This window comes from Bubalus kerabau, chromosome 17 (assembly GCF_029407905.1).
Source record: "Bubalus kerabau isolate K-KA32 ecotype Philippines breed swamp buffalo chromosome 17, PCC_UOA_SB_1v2, whole genome shotgun sequence".
NCBI lineage: Eukaryota > Metazoa > Chordata > Mammalia > Artiodactyla > Bovidae > Bubalus > Bubalus kerabau.
The window spans coordinates 18676121-18693102 of NC_073640.1; the positions used below are offsets into that span (position 1 = coordinate 18676121).

General features: G+C 36.5%; 1 protein-coding gene and 1 long non-coding RNA gene across 4 annotated transcripts in view; one reads left to right on the forward strand and one right to left on the reverse strand.

Moving 5' to 3' along the window:
* LOC129631599 (uncharacterized) overlaps nucleotides 1-16982 on the forward strand; it is an 80387-nt gene that overhangs the window by 2521 nt on the left and 60884 nt on the right. The window lies entirely within an intron of this gene.
* The window catches only part of ITFG1 (integrin alpha FG-GAP repeat containing 1), a 315997-nt gene continuing 312473 nt past the window's right edge, over nucleotides 13459-16982 (reverse strand). For all 3 annotated transcript variants that reach the window (XM_055552729.1, XM_055552730.1, XM_055552727.1), the window contains exon 18: nucleotides 13459-13853. In XM_055552729.1, coding sequence (XP_055408704.1) covers nucleotides 13794-13853 — 60 coding nt within the window. In that variant the 3' untranslated portion in view covers nucleotides 13459-13793. The remainder of the gene's footprint in view (nucleotides 13854-16982) is intronic.

The following is a 16982-nucleotide window of genomic DNA, read 5'->3' on the forward strand; positions in this document are numbered from 1 at the left end:
GAACTGTGCTTTCATTGCACCTTGCCTGATCTTTCAGGCATAGATCTAGCCTCTGAAACTCCTCAAGATCATTCCTGTAATTTACATTTTGTTTTCTCTGACCAAGTCTTCTGTAGCACTTGAATGGTGTTGTGGAGCATTGACTTACTTTAAAAATGTTGCATTTTATCTCCATGTTTATGTACCAAGCAGATTTTTATTGTCTCTCTCTTTTGCTGGAGTTTGGGAGCTCTACATTTTATTAAATGATAGCCTAGAAAGGCAGGTTATGTTTAGAGATGGTTATGAACTGAATGTTTCCCTCAAAATACATGTGCTGTGGTTTGAACAGTGTGCCTGTATTGGAGATGAGGCCTCTAAGGTTAAATGAAGTCATAAGGGTGAGACTCTGACCCGATGGGATTAGTGTCTTATAAGAAGAAACAGCAGAGAGCACAGGCATGGAGGAAGTGCCAGGTGAAGACCTGATGAGAAGGCAGCAGCCTGCAAGCCCTCTTACCAGAAACCAAATTGGCTAGAGCCTTAATCAGGGATTCCAGCCTCCAGAACTGTGAGAAGATAAATGTTGCTTCAGTCACTTAATCTACAACATTTTGTTACGGCAGCCTGAGCAGACTAATACAAAGATATACCATAACTAACGAAGATATAGGAATTGACACATAACCAAACTGATACATAGAAAATCTATTTGTAGTAAAAAAAAAAAGGGGGGGGGTTTGTCTTATACTGTTTTTTTTCGTATGTGCACATACAGTGTGCACATATGACTACAATGATGAAATTTAGTGACAAGCAAAATCATATAGAATCTCATTGTATGAAGAGTTCAGTATATGAAGATTTCGGTGGGGTTTTTAAAGGAAGGAAAAGAGGAAGATATTTTTTTAGTTTATTGAATTAGTTGGCTTGGGTTCTCATAACTACATGTTATAGACTAGGTGACCTACACAATAGAAATTTATTTTCTCACAGTTCTGAAGGCTAGAAGTCCAATATTAGGGTACCAGTAGGGTTGGTTTCTGGTGAGACCTCTCTTCCTGGCTTGCAGACTGCAGAGTTCTTGCTATGTTTTCACATAGCCACAAACTCATGTCTTTTCCTCTTCTTATAAGAATATCAGTCAGATTGTATTAAGATCCTACTCTTATAACCTCATTTAACCTTAATTACATTCTTAAAGGCCCCATCTCCAAATATAATAACATTTTGGGTTAGAGCTTCAACATAAGGGTTTGGGTGAGGGGAAAGGCAGTTCAGTCCATACAGTCATAGACCAAAATTATCCCTGTGCCAGTGATATTGAAGAAGGCTTATCTCCAGGGAGTCAAAACCGGGTCATGTGGTAATGATGTCACCTAAACTGTGAACTTCCAGATGTTCAAGCTGGTTTTAGAAAAGGCAGAGGAACCAGAGATCAAATTGCCAACATCTCCTGGATCGTGGAAAAAGCAAGAGAGTTCCAGAAAAACATCTATTTCTGCTTTATTGACTATGCCAAAGCCTTTGTGTGGATCACAATAAACTGTGGAAAATTCTTCAAGAGATGGGAATAGCAGACCACCTGAATTACCTCTTGAGAAACCTGTATGCAGGTCAGGAAGCAACAGTTAGAGCTGGACATGGAACAACAGACTGGTTCCAATTAGGAAAAGGAGTACGTCAAGGCTCTATATTGTCACCCTGCTTATTTAACTTCTATGCAGAGTACATCATGAAAAACGCTGGGCTGTAAGAAGCATAAGCTGGAATCAAAATTTCTGGGAGAAATATCAATAACCTCAGATATGCAGATGACACCACCGTTATGGCAGAAAGTGAAGAAGAACTAAAGAGCCTCTTGATGACAGTGAAAGAGGAGAGTGAAGAAGTTGGCCTAAAGCTCAACATTCAGAAAACGAAGATCATGGCATCTGGTCCCATCACTTCATGGCAGATAGATGGGGAAACAGTGTCAGGCTTTATTTTTGGGGGCTCCAAAGTCACTGCAGATGGTGACTGCAGCCATGAAATTAAAAGAAGCTTACTCCTTGGAAGGAAAGTTATGATCAACCTAGATAGCGTATTCAAAAGCAGAGACATTACTTTGCCAACAAAGGTCCGTCTAGTCAAGGCTATGGTTTTTCCTGTGGTCATGTATGGATGTGAGAGTTGGACTGTGAAGAAAGCTGAGTGCCAAAGAATTGATGCTTTTGAACTGTGGTGTTGGAGAAGACTCTTGAGAGTCCCTTGGACTGCCAGGAGATCCACCCAGTCCATCCTAAAGGAGATCAGTCCTGGGTGTTCATTGGAAGGACTGATGCTGAAGCTGAAACTCCAGTACTTTGGCCACCTTATGCGAAGAGTTGACTCATTGGAAAAGACCCTGATGCTGGGAGGGATTGGGGGCAGGAGGAGAAGGGGACGACAGAGGATGAGATGGCTGGATGGCATCACCAACTCAATGGACATGAGTTTGAGTGAACTCCAGGAGTTGGTGATGGACAGGGAGGCCTGGCGTGCTGTGATTCATGGGGTTGCAAAGAGTCGGACACGACTGAGTGACTGAACTGAACTGAACTGAAACTTGTTTTCAAATTTCTGCTTAGTATAATTGCAAAGCAAGAAAAATTTTAAGAAATGTTATCTTCTACCAGTGCTTAAGTATTTTAACTTCATCAGGAAGATTTCTGGTCATCCATTTACTTGAGAAACTTAGTCTGTAATTATATATTTTAGAAGAATATTGTTAACATATATGTATCTTTTTCTTAAAAGCCAGAATATCATTTTGAAAGATGTTTACTTTATGTTTAATCCTGTTTACTAAAACTGAAACAAATGCAAGTCTCTTGGTACAGTAATAGGCATGTAGTGGTATCTTTCCATGGTCTTAATATTCATTTCCCTAATAGCAAATGATGTTGAGTGTCTTTTCATGAGCTTAGTTGCTATTCATATATCTTTTTTGGGGGCAGTGTCCAAATTCTTTCTCACTTTTAAACTGGGTTATTTAGTTTTGAGAGTTCTTTTACATTTTATACATTCTGGATATGTCTGTTATTGAATATATGATTTGCAAATATTTCCGTTGCATATGTAGCTTGTCTATTCATTCACTTGAAAGTGTTTTTGGCAAAGAAAATGATTTTAAATTTAGACTGTTTTCTTTTATGGATCATACTATTGGTCTTATTTCTAAGAACTCTTTGCTTACTGCAGTTCATGAATGTATTGTTGTATGTTTTCTTCTAAAAGTTTGATAGTTTTATGTTTTGCATTTAAGGTTATAATCCATTTTGAGTTAATTATTTTATGAGGTGTGAGGTTTAGGTCAAGGTTCTTTTTTTTCTTTGCATACGGATGACCAAATATTCTTTTTTTTGTTTGTTTGTTTTACATGCTGTTATATTTGTTTATTTTTTTTCTTATATGATATTATACATGTTTTAATGCCATTCTCCTGGATCATCCCCCACCCCCGCCACAGAGTCCAAAAGACTGTTCTATACATCTGTGTCTTTTTTGCTATCTTGCATACAGGGTGGTCATTACCATCTTTCTAAATTCCATATATATGCGTTAGTATACTGTATTGGTGTTTTTCTTTCTGGCTTACTTCACTCTGTATAATCGGCTCCAGTTTCATCCACCTCATTAGAACTGATTCAAATGTATTCTTTTTAATGGCTGAGTAATACTCCATTGTGTATATGTACCACAGCTTTCTTATCCATTCATCTGCTGATGGACATCTAGGTTGCTTCCATGTCCTGGCTATTATAAACAGTGCTGCGATGAACATTGGGGTACATGTGTCTCTTTCGATTCTGGTTTCCTTGGTGTGTATGCCTAGCCAGAAACTATAAAAATCTTAGAGGAGAACATAGGCAAAACACTCTCTGACATACATCACAGCAGGATCCTCTATGACCCACCTCCCAGAATATTGGAAATAAAAGCAAAAATAAACAAATGGGATCTAATTAAAATTAAAAGCTTCTGCACAACAAAAGAAACTATAATCAATATGAAAAGACAGCCTTCAGAATGGGAGAAAATAGTAGCAAATGAAGCAACTGACAAACAACTAATCTCAAAATATACAAGCAACTCCTGCAGCTCAATTCCAGAAAAATAAACGACCCAATCAAAAAATGGACCAAAGAACTAAATAGACATTTCTCCAAAGAAGACATACAGATGGCTAACAAACACATGAAAAGATGCTCAACATCACTCATAATCAGAGAAATGCAAATCAAAACCACAATGAGGTTAGGGTTAGGGCCATTTCATGCCAGTCAGAATGGCTGTGATCCAAAAGTCTACAAGCAATAAATGCTGGAGAGGATGTGGAGAAAAGGGAACCCTCTTACACTGTTGGTGGGAATGCAAACTAGCACAGCCACTATGGAGAACAGTGTGGAGATTCCTTAAAAAACTGGAAATAGAACTGCCATACGACCAAATATTCTAACAGTAATGTTTATTTCAAAGACCACGTTCCACTGAACTACTTTTAAACTTTTGTCAAAGATCAAACAGCTGTATTTGTGTGGGATTATTTTTGGACTTTCTTTTTTGTTCCATTGATCTATGTGTCTGTCTTTTTGCAAGTGCCACATTATCCTGATTATTATAGCTTCATAATAAGTCTTAAAATCAGGAGTGTGACCTTCAACTTTGCCATCTTTTCCAAAATTATTTGAAACTGTTCTAGCTCCTCTACTCTTTCATATAAAGTTTATAATCATCTTATCTATGTCCAAAAAATACTGTTGGAATTTTGATAGGGATGTTGTTAAATCTATAGGTCACTTTGGGGAGTGTTGACATCTTTACTAGGTTGGATCTTCCAGTCTATGAACGCAGTGTCTTTACTTTTATGTCTTCCTTTATTTCTTCCATTGCTCTTTCATAGATTTCAGCATACAGATCCTATGCATGCTTTGTTATATTTATACATAAGAATTTCATTTTGGGGATCTATTTTAAGTGATATTTAAAAGAATTTCAATTTCCAATTGCTCATGGCATTTATATAGGAATATAATTGATTTTTTGTGTTGACCTCGTATCCTGCTGAACTTGCTGAATTCACTTAGTTCTAGGAGCTTGTGTGTGTGTGTATAGATTTTCTAGACTACTGTGTCATCTGCTAATAGGGACTGTTTTATTTCTTCCTTTCCAGTCTGTATGCCTTTTCTTTTCTTTTCTTGGCTTATTACTTTAATTAAGGTTTCTAGCACAATATGGTAAATCAACTATATTTCAATTAAAAAAATTTAAAAAGAAGATCTTATATTAAAACAGATATAAAAAAAAGATTTCCTGTATTATGGTAAAAATTATCAGTGGGAGAGGACATCCTTACCTTGTTCCTAATCTTAGAGGGAAAGCATTCAGTCTCCCACCATTAAGTATGTGTTAGCTGTAGTTTTTTTTTCTTTTTTAAGTAATTCCCTTTAATAGGTTCAGGAGGTTCTATTCATAGTTTACTTAGTTTAAAAAAAAATTGACAGTGGATGTTAGATTTTGTCAAATTATCTTTCTGTGTCTATTGAGAGGATAAAATGGTTTTTCTGACTTAATAGTATGGTAAATTATATTGCTTTCTTCCCCTTCAAACAGTGAACTAGTTTTGCATTCTGGGATGAAAAACACTTGGTAATGATATATTATCTATTTTATATATTTGTGCACAAAATTTGCTACTGTTTTGTTGAGGATTTTTATATCTGTGTTATGAGGGATATTGGCCTGTAGTTTTATTTTCTTATAATGTCTTTGTCTGGTTTTAGCATTAGGGAAATATTGACCTTTAGAAAGAGTTATGAAATATTCCTTCCTCTTCTTTTTCTTCAAGATACTGGATAGAATAGGTATTATTTCTTAGATGTTTGTAAAATTTGCCAGTGAAACCATCTGCTCCATTGAGTTTTCTTTGGTGGAAAGTTTGTTTTTAATATGAAAATTGAACTTTAAAAAATAGATATAGTGTTTATTGATTTCTGCTTATGTGTGTTTTGGTAGTTTGTATCAATGGCAGAAAGTGAAGAAGAACTAAAAAGCCTCCTGATGAGGGTAAAAGAGGAGAGTGAAAAAACTGGCTTGAAACTCAACATTCAGAAAACTAAGATCATGGCATCCAGTCCCATCACCTCATGGCAAATAGAAGGGGAAAAATTGGAAGCAGTGAAGGATTTTCTTTTCTTGGGCTCCAAAATCACTGTGGATGGTGACTGCAGCCATGAAATTAAAAGATGCTGACTCAGGGAAAGCTATGATAAACCTAGACAGTATATTAAACTCAGACACATCACTTTGTGAACAAAGGTCCATATAGTCAAAGCTATGATTTTTCCAGTAGTCATGTATGGATGTGAGAATTGGACCATAAAAAAGGCTGAGCATTGAAGAATTGATGCTTTCCAATTGTGGTGTTGGAGAAGACTCTTGAGAGTCCCTTGGACTTTAAGGAGATCAAGCCAGTCAGTCCTCAAGGAAATCAGTCCTGAATATGCATTGGAAGGACTGTTGCTGAAGGTGAAGCTTCAGTACTTTGGCCACTTGATGCAAAGAGCTGATTCACTGGAAAAGAGCCTGATACTGGGAAGGATTGAAGGCAAAAGGAGAAAGGTGCAGCAGAGAAGTGATGGCTAGATAGCATCACCAACATTCTGGACATGAATTTAAGCAAAGTCTGGGAGGTAGTAGAGGACAGAGGAGCCTGGCATGCTACAATCTGTTGGGGTCACAATGAGTCAGTCGGTCATGACTTGTGACTGAACAACAACAAATCTTTTAAGGAATTGGTCCATTTAATTTAATTTATTGAATTCATGGGCATAGATAATTCCTCATATTTTTAAAAAAGTATGCTTTTAATGTCAGTGTAATCAGTAGTGATGTCTTCCGTTTCGTTCATTATATTAGTTATTTGTGTCTATTCCTTTTTTCCCCTGGTTTGAGGTATATCAATATTGTTGATCATTTCAAAGAACCATCTTTTTATTGATTTCTGCTTTAATAATTTTCTTCTATCTTCTGTTTGCTTTAATCTTTTTTTTTTTAATCTAGTTAAGGTGGAAGCTTAGGTTACTGATTTTAGATCTTTTTTCTTTGTTAATATATGCATTTAATGCTATACATTTCCCTTTAAGCTCTGCCTTTTCTGTCTCCTACAAATTTTATGTTGTATTTTTATTTCATTAAAAACTTTAAAAAATTTCCTTTGCAACTTCTTCATTAACCCCATGGTTATTTTAAAGTGCATTAATTTCTAATGTTTGAGTGTTTTCCAGGTATCTCTTTAATTTAGTTCAGTTTTAGTCTGAGGATCTTTGTATCATTTCTGTTCTTTTAAATTTGGGGAGGTTTCTTTTATAGCCCAGATTAGTATCTCTTTTAGTGAATGTTCCTTGTGCATGTACGGCAACTCTGTATTTTGCTCTTGTTGAAGTGTTTTCTACTTCATTAGGTTAACTTGATTGGTAATGCTTTTCAGGTCATCTCTAAATTTTCTGAGTTTCTGCCTACATTTTCTATTACTCACTATAGAAGGTAATTGACATTTCCAACCTAAATTGGGGTGTGTCTCTTTCTCCTTACATGTCTGTTTTGCTTTACATATTTATTTTATATACATTTAGGATTTTTGTGTCAAGAAGAGAGGAGTGATCTTAGTTGAGTCTACTCTCTTTAGCTAATGCAGTGCCCCAAAGGGGCTGACAGCCATCTATTGAAGGCACTCTCAGAAATTAGGATAATAAATCCTTTATTTTTGAAGGAGGATCTGGACATCATAGCTCCTACCAGAGAAGTAATCAGGTTTTCTGTTTGAATCTGTTTTAGTGATGTTTTCATAGGAATTGGTCTGTTTTGTTAAGTTTCAAATTCATTGGTGTAAAATTGTTCTTAACCTCTTCTGATTTTTAATATATACTTTATAGTTACATCTTCTTTGTCATTTCTGGTGTTTGTTATTTCTGCCTGCTTTGTTTTCCTTGACAGAGGCTCTTGGGACAGCCTATAGCCAATAACTGATGAATGTGGGGGGTATAAAGGCCCAGCCTTCTTACCCTAACTTAGGACAGGTTAGGAAGCAGAGGTGGGCATCCTATCTCAATACTCACTGTAGCACTGTATGAGGCATTTCACTGAGAATGCATCACAACTTGATTTCTACCTCTGCCCAGTCTTGCTTCCTTCCTTTCTTCAGTACAAGTGTTGACCAAGAGCACTCCTAATCTATTATGTTATCTATTATGTTTTATTAGTTTTTTAAAATAACTGGCTAGGTGATGCAAATAGGCTGCAAGTCATCACAAGGGCTGGTTAACTTTAATTCACTATTTTTGACTGTGGTAGGTCTTTTATCTTTTTTAATTATTTTAATTGGAGGCTAATTACTTTGCAATATTGTATTGGTTTTGCCATACATCAACATGAATCTGCCACAGGTGTATATGTGTTCCCCATCCTGAACCCCCTTCCCACCTCCCTCCCCATACCATCCCTCTGGGTCATCCCAATTTACTATTTTTGACTGTGCTAGGTCTTCATTGCTGCGCTGTCTTTTCTCTAGTTGCAGTGCTTAGGCTTCTCATTGGGAAGCACGGCCCTAGAGCATGTTGGTATCAGTAATTGTGGCTCCTGGGCTGTAGCGCACAGGCCCAATAGTTGTGGCCCACAGGCTTAGCTGCTCTGTCGCATGTAGGATCTTCCCCAACCAGGGACTGAACACATATCCCCTGCATAGGCAGGCAGATTCTCTACCATTGACCTGCCAGGGAACCTCATTAGTTCACTGTTATACTAAGGAGTTACCCCTAAGTATCCTAGCTTATTTAAAATCCCATTTAAAACCCTAAAAGATGATCCTCTTAAAGTACTACACTCAATATGTCAGCATATTTGGAAAAATCAACAATGGCCATAGGACTGGAAAAGGTCAGTTTTTATTCCAATCCCAAAGAAGGGCAATGCTGAAGAATGTTCAAACTAGTGTACAGTTGCTCTCATTTCACATGCTAGCAAGGTTATGCTCAAAATCCTTCAATCTAGGCTTAAGCAGTTCATGAACCGAGATAACTTCCAGGTGTGCAAACTGGTTTTTAAGAGGCAGAGGCACAGAGATCAAATTGCTAAGCAAGGGAATTCTAGAAAAACATCTACTTCATTGATCATGTGAAAGTCTTTGGCTATGTGGATCACAACAAACTGTGGAAAATTCTTCAAGAGATGGGAATACCAGACCACCTTACCTGTCTCCTGAGAAATCTGTATGAGTCAAGAATCAACAGTTAGAACCGGACATGGAACAACTGACTGGTTCAAAATTGGAAAAGGAGTACTGTATATTGTCACCCTGCTTATTTAACTTCTATGCAGAGTATATTATGCAAAATGCTAGGCTGGATGAATCATAAACTGGAATCAAAACTTCTGGGAGATAACAACCTCAGATATGCAGATGATACCACTCTAATGGCAGAAAGTGAAGAGGAACTAAAGAGCCTCTTGATGAGGGTGAGAGAGGAGAGAGTGAAAAAGCTGGCTTAAAACTCAACATTCAAAAAACTAAGATCATGGCATCCAGTCCTATCACTTCATGGCAAATAGATGGGGAAAAAAGTGGAAATAGTGATAGATTTTATCTTCCTAGGCTGCAGAAAAACTGCAGATGGTGATGATAGCCGTGAAATTAGAAGATACTTGCTCCTTAGAAGGAAAGCTGTGACAAACCTAGACTGTGTATTAAAAAGCAGAGACATCACTTTGCTCACAGTCTGTAGAGTCAAACCTATGGTTTTTCCAGTAGTCATATATGGATGTGAGAGTTGGACCATAAAGAAGGCTGAGCACCAAAGAATTGATGTTTTCCAATTGTGGTACTGGAGAAGTCTCTTGAGAATCCCTTGAACTGCAAGGAGATCAAACCAGTGAATCCTAAAGGAAGTTAACCCTGAATATTCATTGGAAGGACTGATGCTGAAGCTCCAATATTTTGGCCACCAATATGAAGAGCCAACTCAGAAAAAACCCTGCTGCTGGGAAAGATTGAAGGCAAAAGGAGAAGGGGGTGGCAGAGGATGAGATGGTTAGGTAGCATCATTGACTCAATGCACATGAATTTGAGCAATCTCCAGGAGATAGTAGGGGACAGGGGAGCCTGGCATGCTGCAGTCCATGAGGTCACAAAGAGTCGGACAGGACTTAGCAGCTGAACAAAAATCATAACTTAAGCCTCAGTAATCAGGGTCTCTTGGACACATTTCAAGTTATTGAGTTTTGAGTAGTCAGTTCTAGCTATTTGTAAAAATTAATATTTCCTTTTATTCTTCGAGATCTTCTAAAGAACAAAAGGAAAAAAAATTGAAACATGGAATAAAACTCATTTTTTTTTGCAATTACTATATGAATTCACTGGACCTTTGTATAAATCTGTCTTAATTTACCTTGGTGATCTTATTTTTAGTGATATGTAAAATTATTTTTAGTTTTTCTAAAATAACTTAATCTAGTATCCTTAGTGATTTTATTTTTCTTCTATATTGAAACATTTTGCTATAGGATTTCTCTGCTTGAAAAGGCTGTATCTTTGATGCCAGTTCATTTTTACCTTTGCTGGTTTAGTAACCATTGTCTTTAGTAGAGATGCATGTCACAGATTTATGGATATTTAATCTGAGGGTGAATCTCTAGGTATATCTAGTTGTAATAGCTTCCCACCATATCAAGAGTAGGGAGAGTATAAAAAGTATGTTCATAAGTTATTACCTTTAATCCTGAGGCTTTCTTGGAGAAACTATTTGAGAATTAAGTTTCTGAAAATAAATAGTTTTTTTGGCTGGTAGATGGAGAAATATAAACGGTTAGTCCAAATAAATGCTGTGTTAACAACAATGTATTTATTGTATTTGCAAGTATAGATATGTCTTGGAGATATTATGGGTTTGGTTCCAGACCACCCCAATGAAGAGAATATCATGGTAAAGTAAGTCTCATGAACTTTTTTGGTTTCTCATTGTTTACACTATATTGCAGTCTATACAGTATAGCATTATGTAATAGCATTATGTCTTTTTAAAGACACTGTACATCCTAGGGACTTCCCTTTGGTTAAGACTGTGGTTAAGACTCCATGTTTCCAATGCAGGGGATGAAGGTTGGACCCCTGGTCAGGGAACTAAGATCCCACATACCCCATGGTGTGGCAAAAAATAAATTAAAAAAAAAAAAGCAAAAAAGAAAAATAAAGACAATGTACATACCTTAAGAATACAAAAAAACAAACCCCAGTTATAATAGTAATGTAAAAAAAAATCACTGATCACAAGTCACTATAACGATAATTTAAAAATTTGCAATATTGCAAGAATTACCAAAATGTGACACAGAGACATCAAGTGAGTGAATGCTGTTGGAAAATGGCACCAATAGACTTACTCAATGCAGGGTTGCCACAAATATTCAGTTTTTAAAACAACAAAATATTTGTGAAATGTGGTAAACTGAAGCACAGTAAAAAAAAAGTTTGCATGTGATTGTTATCTTCAAATGGTTATTAAGTCTTGATTACTCCTAGTTCCCCAGAGGAGGAGGATTATGTAAGTATAGGTCAGTGGAAGAGAGTCAAAATGTTAAGTTATTGTTTGTCTCTGCAATAGGAAGTGGGAGAGAAGAAAAGAACCAGCACTTTTCAAGTATCTTCTGTGCACATATTGCTACTTAAAACTCAAATTTTTTTAGGGTAGGTACCACTCAGTATCCTTCTTCCTCTATAGAGGAAGAAACCAGAGCTCAAAGAGGTAAAGTGACTGACTAAAAGTCACAAAATGGGAGTTAGGCTCTGAATCCTGATTAGTTTGACCTCAAAGTCTTGTGCTCTTTCCACTACACTCTTGAACAGTGTGTGTGCTGACCTACACAAATATCCAAGTGTAACTTTCTTGTTGGATTTCTGTATCTGAGGTTCTGCATCTGCAGATTCAACCAACTGTGTACTACTGCAGTACCTAAGTACTGCAAAAGCCACTTTTAAGAGGACTTGTGCAGTTCAAACCCATTTTGCTCAAGGGTCAGCTGTATTTGATTCTGAACATTGTGACACATTTACTTGCTGTCCCTTAATGAGTGGCATTGATGTTGCATTGAAGGTTAGTATCAAGATTCAGAAACATAAAGTCACTGATTGTATTTTTGTCATTAATATTTCATTTGCCTGTAACACTATTCCTCATAGACTCTGACTACAATGAGTTTTAAAACTCATGCTGTATCAAATAATAGATACTAAACATACCTGTCTTTAAGGACAGTGTAAAACAGAGCCTGGCACAGTGTTGTAGGCTGATGAAGGTTTAATGAATTTAACTGGGTATTATAGTTGGGAGATGCCTGTCTAGCCCTGTTAGGCACGTGGACCTCATAACCTCTAAGGCTTATCATGGGCCAAAGTAATTATTTACACATTCCCCAAACTACTTTGTTTCAATACAGAATATTTATTAGAAGACTTAGGTACACAAAGCCATGCTTAGGTACATAAAGTAAACCACTTATACACAGGCCATTCTCAGTGAACTGTAAGAAAAAAAAATAACACGAAGAACAAAATTGTTTTCAAACAAGTTTTTATATTTTATATCCATCATATGTTCGTTTGCATGTTAGGAAGTTATTAGCACTGACATATAAACTTAGATGTAACTTTTTGATGAAGTTCACAAAAATTTGCATTGAAGTCTGAACGTAAATTACAGACTCTTACAAGCGTTTGAGAATAGAAATGTGATTGAAGATTTGCATTCCCAGATGTTTCAAGAAATCAAATGCTTTTCACTACCATGTGATAAGGATCTATGTTCAAATGAAAATTACTGGGGCACATTAATTCTTGAAGGGTATTATAATTTTCAGTTAATATAAGAAAGTAATAAACCTTTATATAGGGTGTCAACCATGAAGAATTTAGGCTTTCCTAAGACTATGATTTCCACATACCTGAAAAGAAAATCCTATGAAGTCTGTATATTTTGATAATTAGTTGCAGAAGTCTGTAAAAAACGATTTAAGAATAATTGTAACAACAACTACCATGTATTGAAACCTTACTCTGTGCTAGGCACCAAGCTATGTACTTTGTATACATTATCCTATTTAATGTATATTATAACTCAACTGTGTAATAGTATTAGCTCTGTTTATAAACAAGAAAACAGGCTTAAGCAGTTAGCCAAGTTCAGCAAACAGCTTGTAAATGGTGTGACCAAGAGTTTAAAGCGAGCCTGACTGTGGTTCCAAAGCCAGAGTACCCAACCACTATATTGTATGACATCAGTGAAAGACCCCTCACCTGCTGTCGTGAGGGTGAACGGTTAAGAACTTACCTATGATACAGTCACAGAAGTATAATTTGCATTGTTAGACTAAGAAGCAAGATTGATTCAAGTGGAACACAAAAAACCTTGCTCATTTAAATAATTTTTATTTACACGTCTTTTCCCATCATTATTCTAATAAGATTATAAATACATAAACACCTGAGTACATGCAACACATTCCACAAAGGGAAAAAAATGTACAGCACAAGTGAAAAAAGAACCAAACTATTGTAAACAAAGTACTTTAAAAAAAGACCTTGTAACACATTCAGGCCATATTTATTTGAACATTTTCCAATAATTACCAAGGGATTTATCATTTATAAGTAATAGTCAAAATCTCCTATTTTATTCTATAAGCCAAGTTTAGCATTTCAGTTAATCAAGTGAATAGCTGTTCCATTATGCAGTAGTAAAGGCAAGTCACATAGCATCAAAATGAAATCGATGAGCTTCTTGTCGTTTTTCTCTATCGTCTGCTTTCTGAAAAAGAATTTTAGACTGGTTGATAAATGATAAGAAAATGTCAAAGACTTTCTGAAATATGAAATGGTTAATTAAAAAAGCCCTCAGCAATTAGTAGGTAAAAGTGTGATTTTATTATGCAATAATCTTATGAAATATTTTTATAGTTTACAGTAGCTATTCTATAATTAATGATCTTTTAAATTGAATTTAAAAAACCAACAAGCATTGTTCCTTAAAAGCTTAGTTTGTTATATATTATTTATTTGAAAGTAGGAGTAAACATTAGATTTTGTAAGAATGGAATCAACTATTACATTTTTCCCGTTCTTAATACTGCTGAATCTAATTAAAGCACATTAGTTATTTTGGGGTTAACCTATTGATTTTGCATTGGGATATTGGTTCCTTGACCAGGAATGGAACCTGTGCCCCCTGCAGTGGAAGACTGGATTCTTAATTACTCGACCACTAGGTTAAGTCCCATGTGCTTGGAATTTTGAGGGATTAGAAAACTCCTCAGTTTTGTATCTTGCTCTCATGGAACTTATTAAAGCCTAGAATGAAAAACATACTAAAAACGTACTAAATAACTCTATTTCAGGATAAAAATTGAAAAATGTTACTAAAACATAAGCAAAGCATACTAAATAACTCTATTTTAGGATAAAAGCTGAAAAATGTTACCAAAATTCTGAGAGATTACTTTTGGCTGGCATGATGAAAGGGAAGCTTTGAAAGACAGCATTTATGGAAATTAAGAGGGACATTCACTATAAGATGGGGGAAGAGCAGGAAAATCCTGGGAAGTCTGGGAGGAGCATGGGATATATGGAAGCAACTAGTAATAGAAAGGTTGGAAAAGTGTATGGTGGAGTCACAAGAAGACTGCACCATGAAGGCTAGGCTAATGGGGTTACAAATTTTAGGCAGGGGGTAGGCACCAAAGGTTTTTGAGCAGAGGAGTGACATGATTAAGACTAAAAGATGAGTAATCTGGCAGCAATGTGATAAATGCAGTGGAGGGGAGAGAATGGAATTTGGGAGGACAGGGAGGATATAACAAGGAGTTGAACTCAACTAAATTAAAGTACTGATGTAAGGAATTCAGAAGTGGAGTCGGCTTCAGAGATTGTATGAAGGCACATACAGGAGGGCAACTGGTAAATCCTGTAGTGAGTAAGAAAGAAACTAGTTTTAAGTTGTTTGTAATTGATCTGGGTAGAAGTGTCATGGTGACAGTTGGAAGGAGGGAGCTTTAGAGAGAGATGAAGGCTGGGAAAGAATGAGGGCAGGAGGAGAAGGGGACGATAGAGGATGAGATGGTTGGATGGCATCACCGACTCAATGGACACGGGTTTGGGTGAACTCTGGGAGTTGGTGATGGACAGGGAGGCCTGGCATGCTGCGGTTCATGGGGTCACAAAGAGTCGGACACGACTGAGCGACTGAACTGAAGGCTGGGCATATCTGAGGTGATAGCTCATGCCATGATTTTAGATAAAACTAAAGTGGCAGGTGATTGCAGCCATGAAATTAAAAGACGCTTACTCCTTGGAAGGAAAGTTATGACCAACCTAGACAGCATATTCAAAAGCAGAGACATTACTTTGTCAACAAAGGTCCGTCTAGTCAAGGCTGTGGTTTTTCCAGTGGTCATGTATGGATTTGAGAGTTGGACTATAAAGAAGCTGAGCGCTGAAGAATTGATGCTTTTGAACTGTGGTGTTGAAGACTCTTGAGAGTCCCTTAGACTGCAAGGAGATCCAACCAGTCCATCCTAAAGGAGATCAGTCCTGGGTGTTCATTGGAAGGACTGATGTTGAAACTGAAACTCCAGTAGTTTGGCCACCTGATGCAAAGAACTGAGTCATTGGAAAAGATCCTGATGCTGGGAAAGATTGAGGGCAGGAGGAGAAGGGGACGACAGAGGATGAGATGGTTGGATGGCATCACTGACTCAATGGACATGGGTTCGGGTGGACTCTGGGAGTTGGTGATGGACAGGGAAGCCTGGCATGCTGGGGTTCATGGGGCTGCAAAGAGTCAGACAAGACTGAGCAACTGAACTGAGCTGAAAGTGGCAAGGGAATGTGTATAAAGAAGAGGGCCTAGGGCAGACACTGTGGCAGAAAGAATAGCCAATAGGTGAAAGAGAAGTGGTCCAAGGGGAAGAAGAACCACAGTACCACAGGAAGAGGCAGTTTACAAATATGTATTTCGATCCATTCTTGTATTTAAAACTTCAGTTTTTAGCCACTGTATCATCACTGTGAGTCTGTTTATACTGTAATCAGACCTATTGTAAAATTAATTAATTTCTTTTCCTTCATAGGTCTAGAGCTATATAATATTTCATACTATGTTCTGAAACTTCAGATGAAAGTAAATAGGGTCACCTCTGATCTTACCTCTTCTTTTTTAAACATTTATTTTTAATTGGAGGATAACTGCTTTCCAGTGTTGTGCTGGTTTCTGCCATGATCTATCTTCTTAAGTTGCAATTTTAAAAGCAACTGAATATGTAACTTTGTTATCATTTTTTATATGGAAGGAGTGATTTTTTGGACAGACAAACCTATGAACATTTATTAGAACAATAATATATTCTCTTTCATAGTTAAAACTGGTAACATAAAACAGATGGTAATTTTAGTTAAAAAATGATCATTATAAGCATAACAGTCTAAAGGGAATAGGTGCAAAAAAGGAAGACACTTTTGTGACAAAGAAGCCCTTTTTGGAGAACATTTTTGGAACCTCCTAGTTGTGTAATGAATTCATACACAAATAGAAATTAACTTTTTCCCTTTATATCTAAACTACTAATAAATTTATATGAAAGCCTTTTGTTTCTCCTCATTAATATTATATAAAATTATACTTTTGGAGTTTTGTTTTTTAATTATTATTTATGGTGTTATACTGTAGAACAGAAATCAGTCTTGTTTAATGCAAAGAATACCTGCTATTAATAGATGGAAAGGATGTTTATCACTTTGTTACTTCCCACCTAAACTCTCTCTGCTCTAATTTTTTATAAAGAGATAGCTACTATTCCCTGGAAGAAAAGTCCATGGCTTTATTATTAATAGTAAATAATGACCACAGGTTCATTTAAGAAATGATTATTATTTTTAAGGCCAT